Source organism: Urocampus carinirostris, chromosome 18, assembly GCF_059441175.1.
Source record: "Urocampus carinirostris isolate Australia breed hairy pipefish chromosome 18, RoL_Ucar_1.0, whole genome shotgun sequence".
Lineage (NCBI taxonomy): Eukaryota > Metazoa > Chordata > Actinopteri > Syngnathiformes > Syngnathidae > Urocampus > Urocampus carinirostris.
This window is the reverse complement of record NC_142366.1, coordinates 18,772,616-18,798,401: the sequence shown is the minus strand read 5'-3', so window position 1 is coordinate 18,798,401 and position 25,786 is coordinate 18,772,616. Positions and strand designations below refer to the sequence as shown.

The following is a 25,786-nucleotide window of genomic DNA, read 5'->3' as shown; positions in this document are numbered from 1 at the left end:
TTCTTTCTGTTACAAAACTATTATTTGTGGTCTATGACTCTTGAAATGCTTGTCTGACACTAGTTGTGAATGTCAGTCTACTGGGTGATAGTCTGTATGTATGTATGAGATATGGGGTGGGATTTAAGTTTTCTTCGGCCCACTCCCTTTCGGGCATTCTGTTATGCATTGGAGTTATATTTACATCTTGTACATAATGTAATGGCCTAATAAATGAATGTAATCCATCTCAGGAGCCAGCCATTTTGCCACAGTTGATATAGTACAACATCAGCCAGGGGCAACCAATGCATTAAGGTTGCTTCTGTAAATTGAAATAACTAAATTACTACTACCGTAAATTACGGACTATAAGCCGTTACTTTTTTCCCAAATGTTCAGCCCTGCGGCTTATTCAGTGAAGCGGCCAATTTATGTAATTTTTCTAAAGGCCACCAGCGGCACTCGAGTGCAAAAGGTAAGATTTAGACCGGTGGAAATGTGCGGGATGTAGACTGCATCTGCATCCTCTTAGTTTACGTTCGAATTGTCTGTATGACAAAGGTTCGTTCCGATTATGAGGAAAACGCCCTTGATGGCTCCAGTTATAAGGAGGAAGCTGAAGACGGTTTAACGTGAATTTCGCAATTGCGGTATGGCTTTTTATAACAGCTGCACTTTATGCGTTGCGAGCGTGTTAGGAGTAGCGTGGTGGTACCTTTCACAGGCACGGTTTGGGATGAAAGTTATATTATTATTAAAGCTTTGAAAACTCTCGGTGTACCGTCTTTCTTTGTAAATATGTGTAACCCATGTATAATATGTATTTGCAACTGTATATTTTTGTAATGTATTTATTTTAGAAACTTATTCTGATATGTTTTGTACGAGCGAATCAAAAAGAAGGGGCGGAGGAAACGCGGGCTGATGGGAAGTGGGGTAAAGCTGAGTTAAATCTCTTTGTTGTTGCAGCGGACAATAGTGGATATATATTTTTCCCACTCTTAACTTTGGAAATATACATTTTTTTCATTGGATTACTTTTAACGGGACCTGGACTTTAAAGGTTTGCATTAAATTCTAACTACCGGTATCATTTTCCATTCATGTTGCCGATTGTGGTGGATGGATTATGTACTATATCTGCAGTTACAATCACTTAGAGTCAGGTTTGGGTTAAACTTGTGACTTTGTGACATGTTTAAATTTTGGCGCATGCGGCTTATATACAGGTGCGGCTTGTGTAAGGACAAAACTAATTATGTCCGCAAGATGTGGCGCGTGTGGCCTATAATCAGGTGCGCTCTATAGTCCGGATTTTACGGTAATTGTTTTAACACGCAATTAAATGGTCAAAGATCAATATAAACTAAACATTTTGGTGATAATGTTGAAATACTGCTGTAATGTATGACGAATTACAATTCCACCTGCGAGAAACACCCCTGAAGAAAAAGTGGTGAAAATCAGTCTTAATAATAGACGCCATTTGGTGCAGTAATTGTTTGAGTTCTTTTGTCGAAGTTAACGCGAAGCCGGCATGACTCTTGCGCCAATGGATTCCGCTGGCGCACAAAACCAAAAACACTCATCGGGCAAAATTGGCAGCTCCCGTCGCAAAGACCTCCGAATCGATCTACTTTACAAACACACGCAGCCCCGCGCAGATTTAAGCTGGAGCACAGACGCTGAATAGCGCTCAAATGGCTCCACTTTGTACGCCCCGCTTAATCAAAGCTTCTCAATTCAACACTTTGACCTTTTGTTCGAAACAGGATTATCGCCTTCTCCCGTCTTCATTCACCCCTTTATCCCTTCCCAACTTCTTGTCTTGCCCCTTCAGCAGGTTTCCAGGGGCGACCCGCACATTGAGGGTAATTGCAATAATTTGTTAAATGCCATGGCAACGCGGCTTTGATGGGAAGGGGTAAGAAAAAAAGAAGAAAACGAATATGACGGCAGAAACAGGGGAAGACAAAATACAATTCTCAGGGTACGGGTTTAAATACCGTATTATCCGCACTATTAGGCACCCCCCCAAAAATCTTTAGCCATATTTCTTTTCATATATAAGGAACACTGGACAATAAGGCGCATGGAACTAAGAGCTAAGATATTTATTCATAACTGTTGCGTAGTTTATACACTTAGCGTACGACTATTAGTGCAATTGTTGATTAATCGAAAAATTACCAAAATCGCGAATAATTGTACGCAACCGGAATCAAATTAGGGTTGCGGCAGTGAGAGCCCCGAAAGCTAACCACTAGATCACTAAAGATACAGATGAGATATGAAAAGGCATTTAATTTTATCTGATTATCACACCATTTTAGTGGTTTTCCCAGGACTGAATGTTAGAGAATGGAGGAAACGCAAAGTTATCCTGAAAGATAGATATAAACGTAATGTACGATTCAGCATCAGATGCAACAAAGAGCAGTTTCCCTCGTCGTTCCCTTTGGGTTTATTTATATCCCTCAGGACAACTTTGTTTACTCTGTTCTCTAGCATACGTTTTGGCACCATAACTAAAATAAAATTGGAAAATAAGATGAAATCTAATGCCCTTTCACGCGTCATCTAAATCACTGGCTAAGTGTCGGCACTTTCACTGCTGGGAACCGGGTTCCATTCCTGTTGTATACAATATTTCGCGATTTTAGTCATCTATGTTTTTCGATTGCTTAAAAGCACAAACCGGGTGATATATCGTAAAACATTGTGTAGTAACACACATAATGTATGCATTTTCAATCTTAGCCACCGTATATTGCCGATTTTAAGGTGCATCGGGTGCGTCTTACAGCCCGGAAAATACAAGAACTTGTGCAGTACCATTGGCGGCTTTTGACGTCAAAGGATTTTTTTGGGTGGGAGACCACGATCACAAATGATTAACGTCCTTCTGATTGAGGATGCCAACACAAATGCAGACGAGACAAACACACAAAGTGCAAAGCTTTGCCTCTGCAGCCAGGCAAACAGCTCTATTTGAACTCCCCCTTGGCCTGAAAGGAATCCTTAATTACACAATATTACCCCTCTTCATTGGCCTGCTGTGTGTGCTCTGTCCACTGCGGTTCACTGTGTGTGTCTATCAGAGCGAGAGTGTGTTGCCGTGAGGTGTAAGTATTCAGTGGCGGCAGCTGTTTCACACATTGTGACAAAGGAGTTGAGAGGGACTCCTTCCCCACACATTCAACCCAATAATTGATTTCTGTTCAGCACTGTGGGAGAGTAACACATACACACACATGCTTTTCACCAACGGCGCATTCCACTCTCTCGGGTCCGACATCTAAGAAGTTGCCCGAGATTCCAGAGAGAAAGGGAGCGGCACTCAACGTGATGATTTTGCATCATAAACTGAGGTTCTCTTTATTGAGGCACTTAGCTGGCAAAGAAATTCAAAGGATTTCCTTAGTCATCTGGGTGTTCTTGCAACAACCATTACTGCCTAGTTATCCTGGAAAGAGGATTTCCTCATGTGCAACCCCTTCTCAAGGTTTCAACATTTTCCTTTTAGTTTTTTTTAGTTTTTCCTTGACCTCATCTAGGTCTCAGATCAGGGGATGTTGTAAAGGAGGTATCTACAAATAAACATGACTGGTTGGATCATTTTTAGGGATTTTCTATTTTAATCTTACAACGGCAGCACGGCGGCTAAATGGTTAGCATGTCCACGGAAGTTTTGAGCTCATGGGATCTCCTGTGCGTAGTTTGCATGGGTTTCCTACTACATTCCAAAACGATGCACGTTAGGTTCATTGGCCGGTCCAAATTGTCCCGAGGTGTGAATGAGCAAGTTAGTTGTGTGTCTCTGTGTGCCCTGCGACTGGCTGGCAACCAGTTCAGATGTCCCCTGGCCACTGCCAGAATATAGCCGGGATGGGCTCCAGCACCCCCGCGACCCTACTGAGGATAAGCGGTGCAGAAAATGGATGGATGGAATTTTACGACAACACCAGTACAAGTACCGAACACCAACCACAGGCACCACACTTATGAAATTCGTGTCTGGTGAGGCAGAGTCAGATTTACAAATAAATTAACCTACATCTTATACAGTGGAACCTCGGTTTTTGAACGCCTCTCAGTTCGAACAAATCGGTGTTCGACCAAAAATTGAGAAATTCTTGCTTCGCTGTTCGGTCAAAAATTCGGAGTTCGAACGCCGGTAATGCGTACGCTAGAGTGCGATGCTGAGCGGCGTACGGGTGTAGATCGTGTGGCTCGCCCCCACCCCTCGTGACCAACTGTTATCACGTGCGCACTTGCCTCTTTTTGCTTTCGCTTTTAATATCGGTGAATGAAGTGTTTTAGCCCCTAACGATGCCTCCGAAGAAGGTCGGTGCAAGCAGGACAGGTGAAAAAAGAAAAGTTGTTCATACCACTATTGCCTTTAAGAAAGACATAATAGCTAAATATGAGAGGTGTGCGAGTTTCCGATCTTGCTAGTGAATACAGCATGCGCCTTCTGCTGACCACCACAAAGGTAAGAAATCCTATTCATAATTATTTTCTTTATCTTTTTTTTTTTTTTTTTTTTTTTTTTTTTACACGTTTGTGTTAGCGTAATCTTTCGTACGGAAGATTACGATAACGCAAACGTACGATTAGCCTGGGTTAGCTTTATGATTAGGTTGAACATTCAGGTAAACATTCAGGGTGTTGGAACTGAGCCCAAAATTCAGGGTGTTGTAACGAAGCCCACTTTCCAATTAAGCGCTAGCCACTTGTGGTGCTAAATGACTTGTAAACGACCTGATTTTTTTATTTTTACACGTTCATGTTAGCGTAATCTTTCGTACGGAACATAACGATAACGCGAACGTACGATTAGCCTGGGTTAGCTTCATGTTTACGTTAAACATGCATGGTAAACATTCAGGGTGTTGGAACGGATTAAAACGATTTACATTTTTTTAATGGGAAAAATAATATTGGTGATTGAACAAATCGGTTCTCGAACAGGGTTCTGGAACGGATTATGGTCGAGAACCGAGGTTCCACTGTACATCATTTAATTGGCAGAGCAAGAAAGCAATATATAAACTATAGTCCATGAAATTCTATGCAACAAGAAAAACGTTACTGGATGACTTGACTTACTGTTAGCTTATTAATTAATATAATGTTTGGGGCTGAACTGTGCACCAAATCACAATACTTGGGCTCACTATGGCCTTCTGTCAAATTTATCGCTAACAGATGGGCTGTTCGACGGACACACTAGCATGGAAAGAGACATCGTTGCAATTCAAAAGTTACAATTGGCATTTGAGTCTTTACACGGATCATGAACCAAACAAATGCATCCGGAGCGCTCTTATTTTTGCAAGCATAATGTGCTCTTTTGGTGGAAAATGTCAGCGCGGTGCCCCCGCTGGGGTTTGCTTCATCTTTTCTCCAACACACTTTTTTTGATTACTTCACTTACCATTACTGCACGGGTTGCTTAAATTTTCACATGTGAAGAATATTAATACACCTTTGTCTGAAGAAATGCGTGCGCATTTTTATACCTTGAAGGATTGTGGATTCGAATGAGGACGATATTCGATTGCAAAGAAGTGCAAGTAAAGCGGGGTGAAACCTAAATGGACGGTGCGGCAGGTATTGCAAGGATTCATAATATGAGACGGCACACAAGTGTAGAGGCGCGCAAACAGAAATACTCACGGAGTAGTATTTCTTGATGTAGCCTCGGATGTCAAGAAGCAGCTTGTTGCTGATGTTGACGGCAAAGTCGATGGGGCGGCCGCTACACGGCACGTGACAGCATCGCAATAGGCTGGGTTCCAACTTTGATCCCTGAAAAAAAGAATACCTTCTTTAAATTTATTTATTTGTTAGAAAGACATCCAAGTTCCATTGAAAAGATATCTTTATTTAGTTAGAAAGTGAAAGTTGAAAAAAACATCTCCTTCAATAAGTTGAAAAGATATGGATACATTGGATGGTTTGAAAAAACATGCATCTCCTTTTTTAGGGCTATTTTAAATTTTTTTCATTCATAGAATGTTTAAAATGCAGTGATGTGCAATATGGGGAGGCAGGTGAGGTGGAATTTTCACATCATATCATGAATATAGTATTAAAACAATTAGTATGTCACGTATCGGTGATGAGTGTCAGAATGAGGCACGCAATTCTCTTGCCTCATGGCAGAGGGTGATAGTGAGTCCAAATATTCTGATATGGAGCACACCTCAGCCCCAAACAATTGGTGATAGTATTAGCAAGCTAACAGGAAATCAAACCATCCAGTGATTTATTTTTCTCGTTGCATGGACTATTGTTTCATAATGACGGATTACCTATCCATTGATCAAGGAGCAGAGCATTGACATTATTTATAAGTTATTATGAATTAAGATGATAAAACATCTTTATTTTTAATATTCCACAGTTCATAAATTGCTCTTCTGCTTTGCTAATCAATGTTCAAACCCTACCATATGTCATTATTTAAATGTTCAAACATGCAAAAACACAAAAAAACAACCCACAAAAAACACAAAAAAGGGGTTATGTGTTTTTCACATGAAAGCTACGCAAAAACAAAGTAAAAATGGTCCATGTAAGATGGGCTAAACAGCCGAATTCTAGATCAGTGTTTTTGCTTTTTGAACAGAGTTACAATTTTATTCATAAAAAGGTTCCGAGGCACACCGTCCGTCGAAAATGTTTGAAAATGAAGTTATGTCAAATATTTCACTGTACTAGGTCATAATCAGATAATTAGTATATAAAATGAAGAAAATACTTAAAACACATCATTCTTTTCTATTTCATTTATGTTTTTAACAGTGCAATTTTAAACCGCTTTGTTAAACAAATTACGTTATTAAATGTACTATGCTACCTCATGAGCAGATTAGTAGATAAAAAGCATATAAAAATCTACTGCCACCTACTGATATGGATGACTGTTACAGTTCCTAATAATAATAATAATAATAATAATTTCCTTGTATTGTCATTCTGTGTAACAATGTACACAGAACGAAATGTCGATTGCATCTGACCCGATGCAGCCGCAGCCAAGAGAGGGCGCCGCCGACCACTTTTTAAGTCTTAGGAATGACTCGGCCGGGGCGCGAACCCGAACCTCCCAGTCTCAAAGCGGGCGCCTTACCATCTAGGCTACTGAGCATCTGAAGATAGCAAAAATACTGAATAATGGCCTGATTTTTTTGGAAAGATAAAATTGGGCAAATTCCAGCGGAACGCTAGACAAGGTCTCACGGCACACTAGATTGCCCCGGCACACTGGTTGAAAAAACACTGTTCTAGATGTCTATTTTTGGACCAAATAATGTCTAAACCGTACCAGATCAGGTTTAGCCCAAAGTAAAACGTATAAAAGACATCTGGTGCTGGGCGGGTACTTTCCTCTGTGTCAATTTTGGGTTTTAGAATTATAAAATCGGGCAAATTCCAGCGGCACGCTAGACAAGGTCTCACGGCACACTAGTTTGCCCCGGCCCACTGGTTGAAAAACACTGTTCTAGATGTCTATTTTTGGACCAAATACAGTGGAACCTCGGTATTCGAACGCCTCTCAGTTCGAACAAATCGGAGTCCGACCAAAAATTTCAAGAAATTCTTGCTTCGCTGTTCGGTCAAAAAAATCAGAGATCGAGCGCCGGTAATGCGTGAGTGCGTACGCTAGGGTGCGATGCTGAGCGGCGTACGGGTGGTTAAGCCCCTTATTATGCCTCCGAAGAAAGTTAGTGCAAGCAGCAAAGTTGCTACAGGTGAAAAAAGAAAAGTAGTGCGTACAACTATTGCATTTAAGGAAGAAATAATAGCAAAATATGAAGGAGGTGTGCGAGTGTCTGATCTTGCTAGGGAATACAGCATGGCTAAATCTACGATCAGTACGATACTAAAGAATAAGGAGGCTGTGAAATCTAGGTATGTGGCTAAGGGAGTGAGTGCTAAAAGCAAGCAACGGCCGTCCACCTGCGCCTTCTGCTGACCACCACAAAGGTAAGAAATCCTATCCATAATTCTTTTCTTTATCCTTTTTTTTTTAAAATTTTTACACGTTCATGTTAGCGTAATCTTACATACAGAAGATTACGATAACGCGAACGTACGATTAGCCTGGGTTAGCTTTATGTGGGTGTTGGAACGGAGCCCCCTTTCCAATGAACCGCTCACCACTTGTTGTGGAGACCAGGGTGCTAAATGACTTGTAAACGACCTGATTTTTTTTTATTTTTACACGTTCATGTTAGCGTAATCTTTCGTACGGATGATTACGATAACGCGGACGTACGATTAGCCTGGGTTAGCTTTATGTTTACGTTAAACATTCAAGGTAAACATTCTGGGTGTTGGAACAAATTAAAACGATTTACATTATTTTTAATGGGAAAAATGATTTCGGTGATCGAACAAATCGGTTTTCGAACAGGGTTCTGGAACGGATTATGGTCGAGAACCGAGGTTCCACTGTAATGTCTAAAACGTACCAGACCAGTTTTAGCCCAAACTAAAACTTATAAAAGACATCTGGTGGGTACTGTATTTTCCGCACTATAGGGCGCACCGGGCTATAGGGCGCACCCCCCAAAAATAGTTTTTGGTCCTATATCTTCCATAGATAAGGCGCACCGGATTATAAGGCGCTACAATGGGAACGTGGAGAAAACAGATGATTCAGCCCAACTGATTACCCCCTTAACATTCCCAAAGCTTGCAAAGAAGCAAATACGTGTCGTAGACACGTGCGGATGCGGTGTCCGTACGATGTCACTTAAATGCGTCATTTCAAATATCATTCGGAAGGTTAAAGTCTTGGAATTCAAGAAATGGCAACCATTCCTTAGTTTCTATTTTCTTTTTTGCTCGCAACTTTACTGTGCATATGACAATAAACACTTGGAATTGAGTTGAATTCACTCAACTCATCACAGCAACATCAAGATCGTTCTAAAACAAGATACCGGGATAATATAAAGCCGCATAACTCACCTAAGTTCTCACGTTCAATAATGATACGCAAACATGGTCTTCTTACAACCGTGAGTGTAGTAAATCCAGGAGAGTAAAATATTTACAAATACAGACTAATGAAACATGTTTCTTTATGGCGTAGTTTAGCAAGCTTGCTATTCAGTTATCTTTTTCGGCCAATTGCAGGGTTTGTTTTGGCCCTCTAGCGTATCCGAGGCTCCGAATAACTTCAGCCAATAGCGATCGATTTAACGGATGATTGACACATCTTTTTCGGCCAATTGCAGGGTTTGTTTTGGCCCTCTAGCCAATCCGAGGCTCCGAATAACTTTAGCCAATAGCGATCGATTCAAATGATGATTGACACATTGGTTAGCCAATGAAACGCCGGTATATAAATCCCAGCATACACCGCGGACTACTCCACGTTCGGGGGAAAATCGAGTGGGCGGCTGTTGCGTAAGTTGCGAGACCTTGCGAATTTAATATTGAGCCATATATAAGGCGCACTGTATTATAAGGCGCATGGTCAGCTTTTGAAAAAAATTAAGACTTTTAGGTGCGCCTTATAGTGCGGAAAATACGGTACTTTCCGGTGTGTCGATTTTGGGTTTTAGAATGATCTGAGCTGTTAACACGCTTGTCAGGGAAGACATTTGTACGAAAAAGACAAAACTGAGGCTTTCAAAAGTCGATTCCTCCGTCTATGGAAGGAATAAAACCTTTTGCTTGATGGCAATCATACAAAACATAACTAATTGAAGCCATTTCAATGCTAAACTCATTTCAACTCGTGCGCTGACAGGAGCGAGGAAAGCTTTAAAAGACGGGCGCACGCAGGGCGAGACCCCCCCACTTGGCCTACGACAGTACTTTTCGTAAAAACAAAGACTTTTTATGCTTCGGTGCCGTGTGCCTGACGGCCCGAGAGGCACTTCAATGATTCGAGTCTCTCCATCTTTGTTTCCATCCGTCTCTTCTCTACATGACCTCCTCTCCCCTGCTACTTTTTTTTAACTCGCTCGTTTCATTCCGATAACAGAAAAAACGCCCACCCCCCCCAAAGAAAAAATTATGCACCGCCTTACTTTACCTGCCAGCTCCTTAACGGCCACATAATTAAATAAAACCGCAAAACACTCGCCTTGATGTCAGACTTGCAGAGGAGTTGCAATTAATCTCGCGTAACAACGTGACCCGGAGGATTCGTCATCGACGCCTCGGCCTCCTCCTTCCTTTAAAAGCAAACTTTTTTCAAACCTCTGACTTTGTCATACGTGCCATGATAATGTGCATGTAAGGGAAGCACTGATTGGTCGACATAGTCGACAAAAAAATGGATATTCGACCATCAATTCCATTGTCGATTATTGTCAGCAGACAGGTTTTTCAAACGGAGTGAGACATCTTACATCAATATAATCTCTGCTGTGAGTCGCTCATACGCAATAGCTTCTTCTTTGTCGACCGCTAACAAACATATCGAAATGGCGGCCTCACCCTAAAGCACAGGTGTCAAACAGGCGGCTCGCGGGCCAGAGCAGGGCCGCTAGCGGATTGAATTCCAGCCTGCGAGACAACACTCAGAGAAGCGCACGAGAAATACAAGCTGCAGGTTGAAATATGTCAACCAAGCCAGATGCCTCTCACAAAGACACTATACTTGTATATTTCTCTCTCTCTCTCTCTCTCACTCTCTCTCTCTGTCTCTCTCTCCTTTTCTCCCACTCTGTCTCTGTCTCTCCTTTTCTCCCACTCTGTCTCTCCTTTTCTTCCACTCTGTCTTTGTGTCTCCTTTTCTCCCACTCTGTCTCTTTCACTCTCTGCGTCGCTCTTTTTCCTCTTCCTTTGTTGCTCTTTGTCTCTTTCTCTCTGTGTCTTTTAATCTCTTTTGCTCTAACTTCCTTTGCGCTTTCCTTTCTCTTTTCTCTTCTTCTGTCTTCCTATTTCTCTTTGGATTTCTTTCTTCCTCTCCCTTTCTTTCCCCCTCTCTCACGACTTTTTCTTTTGTTTCTCACGCTCTCTCCCTCTCTCTTTTTCTTTCTTTGGCCCGCCCCTCTCTCCTTTTCCCTCCCTCTTTCTCTTATTTCTTTCTCTTAAATCTACTAGTCCAGCCCCCGACAGAATGTTTGTTCTATCGTGTGACCCCACCCCCCCCCGGAAATCCCTGCTCCCCGATCCAGCTCCCGCTTCATCAAACAACTCGCCTCCCCTGTCTGTCCTCAATCATCTGTCACCACCTCCTCCTAGCATCCCTGGCTCAGTTTCAAGGTCTATCCGTCCTCCCCACACTGAGCTGTTTGACCATGTCCGCCACCCTAATTAACTTAGCTTCTTATCAGTGACTCACATAGTGAGGAAAAAAAAAAAGTAATAAGACATAACATTGATAATTAAGTCTTGTAACTAGTGGTGTCAGTTGAACAACTGCATAATGAATGGCGGTTACGCAATCGATGAGATATGATGAAACAATTAGAGCGATGGACCAAAAGCGGAGGGAGTGCGTTCGGAAATGCTAGCCAGAGGTAAGTTTGCGCATTATTGGGTATTAATTCCCGACCAATTAACTTGATTTGCAGGACTGAGCCCAAACCAAACCTAAAATTTCATATTTTAAATGTGAGGACTCGGGAGGAGGAGACGTGATATATAACAAATTAAAGCATGTCCTTTGTACTGAAATCTAGGTTAAACAAGACTGTATAAACATTTACACATTTTAAATTTCTGTGTCTGCACAGGTTACATTAACCAACAATTTTCCATGATTAACAGAATTTTTTGAAGAGTATCGGGATAATTTTGAAAATGGGCCAAAACCCACAGCAGGAGTAAGTTCTTACAAATCTAGTGAGGGACCTTGAGAGAGAGAGAAAGGCATAGAGACAAAGTAGAGCGGTGACGGATGGATAATAAAAAAAGACAGCAATAGAGAAGCCAGACCCAACCCGAAAGTAATGATTGACATTTTAGTTGTATTACCAATTACCTAGCTAATGCTATTAAGCAATATTACCATTACAACTTGAGAGGCTAAAACTAATTACTGACTCAAAATATTAATGCAGCTAGTTGCGTTAGCTAATGCTAGCAGCGTTTGTTGAATTAGAACCGTCTTTACTGTCATTGATAACCACTTAGTTAACGTCGTTTACGACGAGATAAAAAAAAAAACATGATAAAGATTTAGAAATAAGATAAAAGGGAGAAATATTTGCAAGGTTGATATCCATGACAATAAATACAATTCTAACTCCAAGAAATGTTCCCTTCCTCAGCAAAAATAACGTTAAGTCCATAAAGGACTGATGGATAACGAAACCATTAGAAGATAAAATTCCCTTATCCACCCCCTTTTACAAGAATAATCAATATTTTTGAAATAAATACCGAAGAATTACAAAAAAAATTGCCTTAAAACAGCATAAAATATAAAATTATTTTTTAATGTTAACATCTATAATATTAATGTATCACCTGAAATGAAAAAAAGGGCATTAAGCCAAAGTTGTTCTTTAAATGTTTGTTGGGTTCATCATTTTGTTGAAAACTGATTAAAATTGCCAGTGAAATTTATAAATCTTTCGCAAAAACATATCTGTGGTTTACATGTGCGATTTTTGATCTTGCGTGTGCATTAATTCAGACATGATTTTGAGATCTTGGGTAAATCGTGATTATAGTTGTGGATCTGAAAAATACGTGGGTAAATATTTTTGAGACAAATCTCTCCCAATATAGGTGTTGGGTAAAAATGATGGCAAGTTCTTCCCATTACGTTTTTACCACTGGGAAGGCTCCATTATCTTTTTGCATTACCAATAATAAATGTTGATAATTGATACATTATCCTTGCACTGATACACATTTCATAGTGCCCTGTTTAGGTGTAGCATACAACTGTCCTTCTAGGCTTGACCCTTAAAGGGCGATGACGCTTCATTGGAGAATGCAATACAAACTCATGCCAGCTGCAGTTAATAACGAGGGCCGGAAAAATACAATAGCAAAGTGGAGAGTGTCAATGTCATTTTTAAACAGACTTGTTCTGTTTTCCTTCATTTAATGGTTTATCGTGTCGGACTGACAAGAAACATGGCAACCATTTGAAGCATTTCTAAGTACTGTTCGAACCTTGAAAACACAGAATTATATTCAAGCATTTTCCAAGATTTCAAGCACCTATACCAACCATGTAATAAAACCAACGTCAAGTCATGTTCATTTGTATAGCCCTTTATCACATCGAGTCGCAAAGGGCTGCACAGATTATTGCAAACTACAGACTATTATTACACCATCACCTGATCTAAAACCTACACGAGGGCAAGGAAAAACTCAAAACCAAAACATGGGGTGAATGAAGAAACTTTGAGAAGAGACCGCAAATGAGGTAATCCCCCTTCCAGGTTGACCAGGCTGCAACGGATGTTGCCAAATCAAATAATACACAGATATTGTCATCGTGAAATATAGGTCATTAATAGGCTATAGAACAGAAGTGTGTAATCTTCAGATGTTTACTTCAATAAACACACACACACATAATTGAGGCAATTATAGAAAATATAAATTTCAATATTTGACAGCACAAAGTAAGTTCCCAATTTATTCTAAATGACCGAGTAAGCCGTCGGTTAGCTGTCTATTTCCGACATGCTGCATATAGTCCAAATACGGTTAAAAATGCGCTAATTTATGAAGGTCCTTTGAGCCGACGGAGGATAAGGAGGGATGTCAGGTTTATTAGAGCCTTTAAGACAAGAAAAGGCTGTGTGCCCTACTCCTCGTTACAAACTGATAGCGCAAACGTAACCTTGGCCAGACAGATGATAGACTATCAGTGCGTAGTCGGACATGTTTGAGTGCAGGGAACGGCAGGGGTTAAGGAGAGGCTTTTCAAGTTGTGGTGTGCAAACTATGCCAATGAAAACAGAGTCTGCGTTGGAGCCGGGCAGCTGTCTAAAAATACAGGCAGAGACACAATATAGAAGGGTGCCTGTACCATGAATCACCGTCTGACTGATCTTTTCAGGAGTCTATTTCACCGGTCCAAATCCCCACTAATGAATAAGAGAAAACAATCATGTATTTAACATTTCATTAAAAAACGTACTTGAGTTGGACAGATATACAACTTGAACTCTGCAGTGTTGAAGGTACACGTTAGCCAGAACCCCGGAGCGATGAAACCGGCCTGCAATGGATACTGGCTATTTTCAGAAGTGATTTCAAGAGTTTGTTTTTATTAGCCACAAATCTCAGCAGGGCCTTGATCATCTGCTTGACATTTATTGATGGAATGCATCCTCCACATCCTTTAGGTGTTGCTCAATCCAAGTCGGCAGGGCCGAGTATCACGACGAGGCTGCTTTTAGCCACTTAGAACTCTCATCACAGGACGCGAGAGTGCCACTCTATAAAGGAATGTCACCCATCTTTGGCTTGGCTTTTACGTGCATTAGGTTTAGTATTACTGGTACATATATTTATATAATTGACCTTTTTTTAAACTTTAAACGTGTGTAACTAAATTAGCTTACCAAAACACTAGAAGCCAAGCCATTCTACAGCGTATCCATAAATAAACATGTTCATAAACATGTTCAAATAAAACCACATTTTAAATGCTAACATTATTGTTTGATTTTTCAATAGTTTTCTATATAATACATTTAAAAAACATTTAATCATGCTTTCTTTAAGGGTTTTGGTTAATATGCATTAACTGCCATGAATAGCTACAACCTGATAGTTCTATAAAAATCAAAGCATTGTACTTCCAGGAGTAGAAGCGGCATAGAAGACCAAGGGGTGTAATAATGGGTCCCCTAAAAAAACAGTATCGGATTTCACACAAAATCTCAAGAAGTCAATTCCAGTTTGAGCTCCTCTTTTCTATTCAGCAGCATAGAAATGTAGTGTGCACAGACCACTTGGTTAAAAAACAAACTGGATTGAATATACGAGTTGGAATTGGATAAAACCATACTTGTGAAGCAGGACTAATATTAAAGCTGTTAGCAAGAATCAACTCGAGGTACCCGAATCATTTCCATTCAAACTACGCTTTCCACAATTCCAACAAAACAAATACACAGCTTCTCATATCAGGTTGCACAAAATCTGTATCGCATCAGAAATGAAAATATATCGGAACACACATGAAGATGCCGCTAACGTTTGCTGCAGAAACAAACAATGCTAATCTGCTGCGTGGATAGAGAAAAATGCTAGTTTTGATGGCAGCGTAAAACAAACAAAAACAATCTTTTGGCGCTGGATAATTGATACGTTTAATCTGCTTGCTTACAATAAAGAATAAAGCTGTTTTTACTTTTGGTAACCTGCAAAGGAGATTGTATAGGATGCCAGGCTTGTTTATATTTTTTGAAAATCACTGCTGACTGTTCATTATTTTGACCATTATGCACTGTTGACGTTATTGTCACTATTGGCAAATCATGTTGCTGTTTTGAGAGTTTTTGTACAGTCCACCACTGTTCTTTTTGCAAGCTTAAAATTCATTGATGCTGTCCCAGTCCGATCCGGGGATTATAATTCATGTGTTTGTTACCTCCCGTCTCAATTACTGTAATGCCCTACTCTCTGGTCTCCCAAAGTCCAAAGTCAAGAGCCTGCAGCTGGTACAAAATGCTGCAGCGAGGCTTTTAACTAAGAAAAGAAGGTTTGATCACATTACCCCAATTTTAGCTAACATGCATTGGCTCCCTGTTAGCTTAAGATGTGCTTTTGGGGTTTGTTGGTAGTATACAAAAGCATGGATGGACTTGCTCTCTCATATCTTTCATATTTAATTCCCCCCTAAGTTCCTGTTCACAGCCTTCGCTCTGAAAATGCTGGTCTACTTAGTGATTCCAAGAGCCTAGAAGAGATTCGCAGGTTCGAGAGCGTTCTCCATTCGGGCCCCGATGCTGTGGAATGCTCTGCCCACTGAGATCCAATCTGCAACCTCAGTGGAGCCTAAAAGACACTTCTATTCTATAGCTTATGAATGACCTATATTTCACGTTGACAATATCAGTGTATTATTTGTTATTGCAACATCGGTTGCAGCCTGGTCATCCTGGAAGGGGGATTACCTCATGTGCAGTCCCTTGTCAAAGTTTTTCCTTGCTCTATTGAAAGTTTTAGATCAGGGGATGGTGTAATAATAGTCTGTAGTTTGCAATAGTCTGTGGTCTGTGCAGCCCTTTGAGACTCCTCGTGATAAAGAGCAATACAAATGAACTTGACATTGGTTTTAATCCAGGGTTGGTATGGATACTTGAATTTTATTGTGTGTTTCAAGGTTCGAACAGTATTTAGAAATGCTTGAAATGGTTGCCATGTTTCTCGGCAGTCCGGTTCGATGAACCACGCGTTAAATGAAGGAAAACAAAACAAGTCTGTAAATAAACATGACTTGACTTGATAACTGATGTATTCTTATTTAGAATATCTACCTTACTACAAATTTTTCAATAATGCTGTATTCTCTCCTTATTTAGAATATCTACCTTACTACAAACTTTTCAATAATGCTATTTTTCAACACAGAAGACAACACAAAACAAAGTGATGTGAATTTTCAGCACAGAAGGCAATGCTGACTTTTGGGCATTTAAGAAAACCAATATATTTCAAGAGGGAAATCAACAACCGACTGGTATAAAAAGACATGTAAATAAACACAAAGACTCACAGCTCCTTCAAAGACGCTCTCGTATTTGTTCTCTTTCCCACACTGAGGACAGTTGAAGTTGAACCTTTCACAGTCTTTGTAGCGCTCCTCGTCGGTCAGCTGGATCGGCCCTCCTAAAGTGTTGTCCATCTCGTCCTCTCTCTGGTGCAGCTGATGAGACCGGAACTGGCTAGGGTCCATACCTGTAGTCAAAAGCAGGCCAATAACAAAACCAAATCATTTCCTTTCTAGTTGCAGAATTATCCCGTCATCTGTTTTACCAAGCCATGTGGCGATGAGCACGCCGTCGATGCCCTCGATAGGTTCGCAGATGCGAGACACTACTGGGTGGATCTGCTGGGCCAGATAATACTGTGTGTCTAGACTGAGACCATCTTGCTTCTGGAGTTGCTCTATAGCGTACGCTCTTTGACTGGCTCCCAATGTTGAGCCATCCTGCAGGTAGAAAAATAATTGTGTGAGCACTTCTCAGTATAATCTTTAAAGGTATTCCCAAAAAGATGGGGGTTCATTTTTCAGTTAGGCACACCCTACACAGTGTTCCGCAAATTTGTTGTAAAATATTTAAATCGCCAGGGGACTCAAAAAATGTAGTCCCAAAGTTGACACACCTGGTTTGTTTGTTTCAGAGCAGTAATGTAATTGAAGGAGCAAAACACTTTCAAAATAGTGAATCCCATTAACGCAACATGTGAGGTGAGCTCCGAAACAGAAAGCGGTTGTAGTGAACAAAAGTTTTCTGACCCCAAATGTTATGGCTGATTATGAGAAAAGAATATCCCTGACAGATATGTCTTGAGGAAAAAAAAGTTATACTGCCAGATAATTTGATATACAGCCATATCAATTCGAAACAGTTTCCAGATTGGTAGCATGTGTGTAAGACCCTTCTTTTGTAAGATAGTGTTTGACCAAATACCAGTTTCTGTACGTTTTTAAAGCGGTAATTTTGCAATTATTCAGTCAGGATCACACTGTTGGGAATGGGCCATACTTAATACCAATGGAGTGAATATATTTACTGTTGTAAATTATACACTGTAGATGTTGGACTTCAAATATCAGATAAATCTTGTCTAGATGTATCGTTTATTCCCCATTGAACTACATTCTTCAGTTTTGAGTGTATTTGCAACTCATTATCACCAAACTCGTTTTTAGTGACAGTTTCCACAAGATGCTCGCGAACTCCCCACTGTTGTCGGGAGCAGTTTAATTTTTTTTGTGTCAGTATGAAAAGGAAAAAGACCAGAACTGAATGAATACAGATTAGCAGGATATAAACAATACATCTAGGCACATTTAATGTATATTTGCAGTGCAACTTGTTGCTGTCCATCTGCCTGTCTTGATCCTCTGATGATGTCACATGTTAAAAACAGGACAGGCTGTCTTCAAAATGCATCATCTCAGAAAATAATTGGAATATACCGATGAAATATAGACATTTTATACAAAAATCATTTAGGGATTACCTTTAATTAACATTAAATAAGAAAATTGGCCCCATTATGATACCTTGCATCGGTACTCGCGCGTCTCTATTCAAACATTACAAGATAATCTAATGTCTCTTAAGAATTGATCGCACCTTGCAGATAATATAAGACACAGTATCACCAGCTTTCACCCGACGTCCGCCTTGGGAGTTAATCCATAGAGCCACGTGGACGTGGGGAAGACTTTTCCTATCTGGGTAGTCCTGAGGATCTTTGGTGAGTGCCTGGCATGGAATAAGATGGTAGTGCAAATTTATAGAGACTACTGACGGAAAAAAATGCAAATGTAGAAAATGTTAGTACCTTGTTTATCTCATACTGTTGTAAAGGTATCGCCCCACTGGCCACCTTCTCCCCCACCTCCACAAGGTGTTTTTGTATGTTCTCCACGATGATGTCACGATTCTGGTCCGAGAGGATCTGACCGATCACATAGCTGCGACAGCAAAAGACAGCCCTTGTAAAGGCATACTATGAACAAAAGGTTTAGTTTTACCTGACTGTAACTTACTTGCCGCACTCCTTGGCCAAGTCGCACCAATCTCGCCTCACAATATCCAGGCCTTTGAGCTCCTGCTTGACGCTATAGCGCCCGTCACCTTGCTGCTCTACCACCAGAGCCGCATATTTTTTCTTCTTCAGCAGCAAAAGGGACTTAAACACGCCATCGATGTCAATCTCCAGCAGTTTGTACAGCTTGTTCACTTCTGCTTTCACCTGAGAAGAAAAAAGAACATATAACTAGAAAAGAATATCTGCATTAAGAAGGATTTTCATTTCTTTTACAGTCACCTTGTTTCCCAGCTTGAAGACCTCCTCCATGGACCGGCTATTGGTGTTGATCATAATGGAGTCAGTATCTCCATAAATTACTTCAAGGTTCATCTGTGGAAAAATATAAATTGAAGAAAGAACCCACAAAAGTGATTGTAATGTATATTAACATAAATATTAGTGGTATCAGTTAAACGGCGATAACAAAACCCTACAAGGATACAACCCTTTTAACTAATGATAACAAGTAGCAAGTTGCAAATGTGGCTAGGTGCTTGTTCTGCACCATTTAAAATCCAGAACCCTTAAACTTTTGCTAGTAGCATATTTGTCTGCATCACAAAACTGCCAAACATTGAAAATCTTTTTTTCAGGATGGATAAAAAGACATTTCAGATTTTGAAAAGAGAACATTCTGTTGAAAGCGATTCTTAGTCAATTTAAACTACAGTGGGACCTCGGTTATCGCGGTTAATGGGGACCAAAACCACCCGCGATAAGTGAAAATCCGCGAAGTAGCGGCACACCTAGAAAAAAATAAGGACAAATTATTTTGTTTTATTATTATTATTTTTTAGACCCGTTTGATGGGGACCAAAACCACCGGCGAAAAAGCGACGCCCCTTCCAAAATGCTTAAAAAAAAAATATATATATATATATATATATATATATATATATATATATATATATATATATATAATAAAAAAATATTTTTAAAATTATTTTTTTTTTTTTTTTTTAGACCTGCGAAGCTCTGAACCCGCGAACATGGAACCACGATGTAGCGACGCCCCTTCAAAAATGCTTAAAAAAAACAACATATATATATATATATATATATATATATATATATATATATATATATATATATATATATTTTATCATTATTATTTTTTAGGCCCGTGGAGCTCTGAATCCGCGAACGTCGAAGCGCGAAGTAGCGAGGTCCCACTGCACACATCAAATCTGCTGTTACTTCAAGTACCCAGCAGATGGCTCTAATACGCCAAAAATAAGTAAATGCGATCAACATTTTTTTCAAATTGCTAGATATACTTTTGGATTTTTATAGTTAAAATGAAAAATGCACATTTCTTAATTAGCATAGTAAACTCCGGAGAATTTCTAATATCTGGTAGCACTGGCATTTCCACTCGGATTAGCATTAGCTGTGTTTGTGCTAAAACCATTCACAACCCTCACCTCTATTGAGCACTCCTAGTCGCCAATAACCCTACAATCAATAGTGGACTAGTGTACTGCAACCAATTATGACCCTCGCCCATACGGAACGTTTATGTCACTAGTGCTAGTATTTGTGTCTGTAATGCTAGCTGCATTAGCTCTGCCTCACGCCGATAACAACATGTTTGATTGAAAACCAGAGAGAGCAAATAATTGACATTTTATTTTGAAAATTAAATGAGTTCACCCACCTTTTGGACCATGTCTTTGGTGTGCATCAGAATCTGAATAGGAGCAGAAAAGATTTAGAGCAAAAAACTAATAACATCCCACATTTAAAGAAAAAAACCAATGGCTAAGAAACACAATTTGAATGTGAGTGTGCACGCACGTGGACATAAAAGCCGAGCAGGTGATTTTCTTTTAAACGGGGATAATTGGCTAAGAGGGCAATTATGAGCGCGTGCTGTGACAGCCATTTTCTCAGCCCACACACATCCACGCTGGGCAAAACACACACTCACGCGCACTTCTTCTTAATGACTCCTAATGGCCTTAATCACCCAAAGAGTGACTGAAAGACAAAGACTGTTAACAGTGGCTGTCCACTTTGTAAGTGTTCTTCTATTTGTGTGTGTGAGATCTGGAGGAGCAAAGCAATCCCAACAGGTGTGAGCTGCAGGCCCTTATAGGTAATCTTGATTCCTTAAACATGCAGAATGTGAGGAAATGGTGTTTTTGTATAAAGTCTGTATTTTAATAGTTCATTCCAATTGTGTTCAGAGATAACACATTTTGAGGACAGCATGTCTTGCGTTTCGAAAGCTATGACTTCAGCAGAGGGAGCACCAACACCCTAGCAAGACAGTCGCCATAATGTTTTACATGTAAATTTGTCAAAGGGGTTTACTAGTGTGCGGTCCCTTCATTTTCCTCATGTTGAGTTTTTCCTTGCCCTCATGTAGGTTTTAGATCAAGGGATGGTGTAATAATAGATTATAGACTGTGCAGCCCTTTGAGACTTCTTGTGATTAAGGGCAATACAACTAAACATGACTTGACATGACGAGTGTTTTAAGCCAAGTTTTACTAGTTTTTGTAGAAAACGTCCAAGCAGTGTGTCACAGGTGGAGACAAAAAGGTAAAAGAGAGGACAAGCAGCCAAAAGGGTCCAACTGGCATTAAAACACGCAAAGTGTCGCCAACGGGGGGCTAACCAGGACCCATCAATGAAACATCGGCGGAAAAAAACAGAGGCTGACTGACGAGAAAGCACCCAGGTAGCAGCCAGGCTAAACAGTAACCAACAACCAAACACGAACACGGAGCCAGACAGGAATAAACAAAGGGACAATGCAGAACCGAGCGTTAATCAGAAGCACAAAAAAAAGGAAAGCCCTCGGCAGCCCCCACACGCTAACAGGGAGCTCGACAGAAAAATAATACCAATCGCCTATCTCCAAGCAGAAATGGGCGGTAATCAATCTCTGTTCACTACAACAGGTGTCTTTTTCTGAGCTGGACTCACACGTTGTCTTAATGGGATTCAAAGTCTTGTGTTCCTTCAATTATGTCAAAGTACAACAGCAAACAAGCCAGATTGCTTACTTTGAGACTTTGTTTCTTGAGTCCCAGAATACCTGTTGAGGAATACCTTTAACGTGAGAAAGGACCGGGTCAGAAAGCCTGACAGAACTCAGCATGATATCTATCTCCAACGAACATTGTTGGTAGTAAAGGGTTACAAAGGAACTCTGTAATGAGTACTGTAACAAGTAGCTAATAACAACATGGTGCGTTAGTCCGCAAGTTTTCAAAAGCAGATAAATAACAATGTCTTCTTTTAATTGACGGGTTCTTCTACTATTACGAGGTATCATACTGCCCGAAATCTACTGGCTACAAAACATGATCACAGTGCATGAAAAGAGTGGGCATGCTTTTATTTATATATACCTAATAAATACAACTCAATACACTTACGCTGGCTTCATCTCAAGCCCAGAGAACGAGAAAACGTAAATTCTCCCTACTTTATATTCTTGTAGCCAAACCACATTTACAACTACAAATGAAAATACCGGAACTAGGGGTTCATTTTATGTGCGCTAATATGGTTGTGTGTCACAAGCAGCAAATGGTGGGCGTATACAGGAACAACGAAAATCAATGGTGAAAACATAAGCACAGATTTGACTGTAAAATGTCTTATGACTTGCAAAATTATTTTTGCAATACATCATGCCTGGAGAAGAAAAGAACACATATTGGCCATAAACCAGAAATGGAGGGAAATCATTCAGTGGTTTGAATACAAAAGACAACATGTATATGGAGTGTCTCCAGATTAGACAAGCCAAGAAATATGAAATGTTTACCACTTCCAGGGTGTCCATTTCTTTATTATGTGGTATTTTAAGCAGTTTTAGGGGGTTGGCTCCAATGCGAGTGATCCGTTAATTTGTATCTCGATACTGTATTTACTTTCAGAGTAACACGCTACTTTTGGGTGTCAGTAACATCGGGGTAACGCGTTCATAAAAGAAGTAATTAGTAACTCATATTTCAGTAACGCGCCCGACACTGCAGACGAATCTATGCCTCGGTCAGCCGCGACAGGGTGAGCAGCGGGTGTATGGGGACAAGGACGTGGATCTATTCCAGAATAAGGAAAGGGTCTGGTGGGGTACATCTACTCCCTGAAACCGGAGTGCGCCTTAAACGTTTTTTACGGGGTGACACATGCCACTGAACATAGGCCGCCGTATGAGACATTCAGAACAGCCTCTTCCATTAGGGGCTACGCAATAAGGTTTTATCACACAAACATAGTAGAATTCAACTTACATTTGCTATGCCAACTCCCCACAACTCATCTATATATAATCAGCAAACATCAGAGTGCCTAATGCAGGTTTTCAACAGGGTTGGGTAGGGTTACTTTAACTTGATTACTTTCAATTACTTTTAGATTACTCCAATAACCAAATATGCTAATAAAAGACAAAAGAAACTCAATATGAATAAAATGATGACTCACAACACGTGGTAAGCTTTCTCTGCTGGCTTTGATCTCCGGCAAAACTAACATAATATGCGACAGAAACAAAATGAAAATAAATCCAAACAGCTTGCCAACATCATTTTTGCCGTTCCATGTATTCCGTTACTCCCCAAGCCTGCGCAAAATTTTGTAATTTTATTCATATTTAGTTTCTTTTGTCTTTTATTTGCATATTTGGTATTGGAGTAATCCGAAAGTAATTGAAAGTAATCCAGTTAAAGTTACCCTACCCAACCCTGGTTTTCAACCAGTATGTCAGGGTACACTAGGGTGACCTTATCTAGTTTGCCCCAGGTAATTTCCCTATTTTATCCAAAACAAGCCTTTGTTTTTTACCCCGTATTCAGACAGGCAACTAACATTCATCCACACCAGTAGGTGGCAGCACATTACCTTTTTCTTTTTCAAATGATCAGCTCACGTAGCACAGGGACATTAATTTAATAACTTATTTGTGAAGCTGTTTAAAGGGACAGTGTGTATTTGTTCACTAGATATCGCTCTTTTGGTTGCAGTGAATCCAAAAAGAACTACTAGAAAGCAGAAGTAGAAACACAAACTAAAAAGACAGAGAATGACTAAACCACACAATTTTTAAGTTTCATATACTTCTATATATATACTTCTATATATATACTTCTATATATATATATATATATATATATATATACATTTTTTTTTTTAATCATTCTTATGATTGTTTTTACGACTAATAATAACCAATTTAATTCCTTTAAGACTTCACGGCAAGAAAATAATGGAATATTTTTGCACATAATCTAAGGTCATATTTTCTTATTACACTAATAAAATAAGAAAAGGTTGCAAAATATTTTTCTTTCAGTTCCACTGGAAGATCATTTTTGCTCATTTTAAGAAGTATTTTTTGTTATTTATCGAGAAAAACAATATTTAGTAAAAGTTAAACGTTTTAACATGTAAAATTACAGCAAAATCAGAGCCACAAATAATAAAAACAAGACTTTCAATTTCGGCAACATGATAATGTAAAGGGAGAGTGCATTCCTTAAATATACTCGTAGGTCAAACAAAATGAGCCTCACCTAAAGGGAGCTGAAAAATGAACCGTCATCTTTCTGTTACGGGTACCAAAACATCTCAAAAAGGCTGGGCAAAATAAGGAGAGGTAAGGTTTCTATTCTTCCATGTGCTTTTTAGCACTCTTTGCCTGCATTAAACCATAGTTACAAGTAATACACTTTCCCCTAAAGAACAAAACAACAACTTGAAACTGGTGCTGGCAATTCATTGTATTCAATTATATATCAATTTCATTTGACATAAAGTGTGTATTAAAGGGGCAGTGTATAATATTTAGTGCCTCCTAGTGGTACAAAAACTTTCAGTAAAAAAAAAAAAAAAAAATAGGTCTAGAAATTTCTATTTATTTTACACAGTGGAATCCCCATTTAGGTTGCCACCATGTTTACCGGCAGGATGCCACCATGATGTGCTTTGTGGCACTGGCCCTCGCGCCCACCAACACAGTGCCATCTAGTGGTCAAACATTACACATAGGGTCTTTAAAACCCAAAAAGTGTGCCTTGGCTGGAAAAAGTTTAAAAACGAAGTTCTAATGCAGGCACGTCCAAAGTCTGGCCCGGGGGCCAATTACGGCCCATGATGAAAATTTTACTGGCCCGCTCTGCCTCTGTCATAAAATATAAAATATGTGGCCCGCCTGGAATAATGACCACAGTGTAAAATAAAAATCTTTTACCAGATTCTGGCAGTAGCCCTTTGGCCACTTTTCCATTGGCTTTCTCTGAGAATTTTATCCAACCCCATTTCCCACATGGTGACTGTGAATAAAAAAGGAAAGTTGATTGTGAGGGCTGCCGCTTCCAGAAGAAGTGAAAATTGGAGTATTTTTTTTTTATCTGCCTAGTTCGTCAATGGAGTGAAGCTGTTTTCAAGGAATATAATATCAAGAGGCACTCCGAGGCGAAACATACAAAAATGTAACTGGAAACGAATGCTGTGAAAAGGTAAAGCAACTAGAATCTGTTTTAACTGTTTTCACGAGACCTTGCAAGTCAAATGAAAATGCTACAAAGGCGAGCTAAGAAGTTGCAACGCTGATCATCAACCACTACAAACCTTTTACGGAGGGTGGATTTGTTAAAGATTGGTCAGGGAATTCCAGGCTGAATAGTCGGCCCTCATACACTTTAGCTTACCAAATCCGGCCGGCTGTCTGAAAAGTTTGGACACCCCTGGTCTAATGGGCAGTACGTTTCCAGAGAAGGCCACCCGAGTGCTAAAGTGACAAACGCTGGAAAGTGAAGGCGACAGCAAAGTGAGAATTTAAATGACGCGCGGACTCATTTAGACAAGATTTTCCATTGGCGGGCCGCTCAGAGGAATGAGCCGCCTGAAAGACAAGTCGTTTGACCATGAGGCTGGAATTTGTGCAACTGCTGGGGTGAGGGCTCATCTTGACACCCGCGCTGCAAATCATAAATCTAAATTGTCTAATGAAGCCTATTACGGGAGCGGCGTGGAACGCGGCTTTTTACAAGGTTTTCGATGCTCAATTTCAACAACATATTAAAAACGCATGAAACGGGAATGCATTGAT

General features: G+C 40.0%; 1 protein-coding gene across 2 annotated transcripts in view; it reads right to left on the bottom strand.

Moving 5' to 3' along the window:
* pola1 (polymerase (DNA directed), alpha 1) overlaps positions 1-25,786 on the bottom strand; it is a 113,402-nt gene that overhangs the window by 40,507 nt on the left and 47,109 nt on the right. For both annotated transcript variants that reach the window (XM_088322554.1, XM_088322553.1), the window contains exons 27-34: positions 20,372-20,404; positions 18,952-19,044; positions 18,671-18,876; positions 18,463-18,595; positions 18,252-18,383; positions 16,921-17,095; positions 16,661-16,842; positions 5,665-5,796 (exon numbers count right to left, since the gene is read on the bottom strand). In XM_088322554.1, coding sequence (XP_088178680.1) covers positions 5,665-5,796; positions 16,661-16,842; positions 16,921-17,095; positions 18,252-18,383; positions 18,463-18,595; positions 18,671-18,876; positions 18,952-19,044; positions 20,372-20,404 — 1,086 coding nt within the window. The remainder of the gene's footprint in view (positions 1-5,664; positions 5,797-16,660; positions 16,843-16,920; positions 17,096-18,251; positions 18,384-18,462; positions 18,596-18,670; positions 18,877-18,951; positions 19,045-20,371; positions 20,405-25,786) is intronic.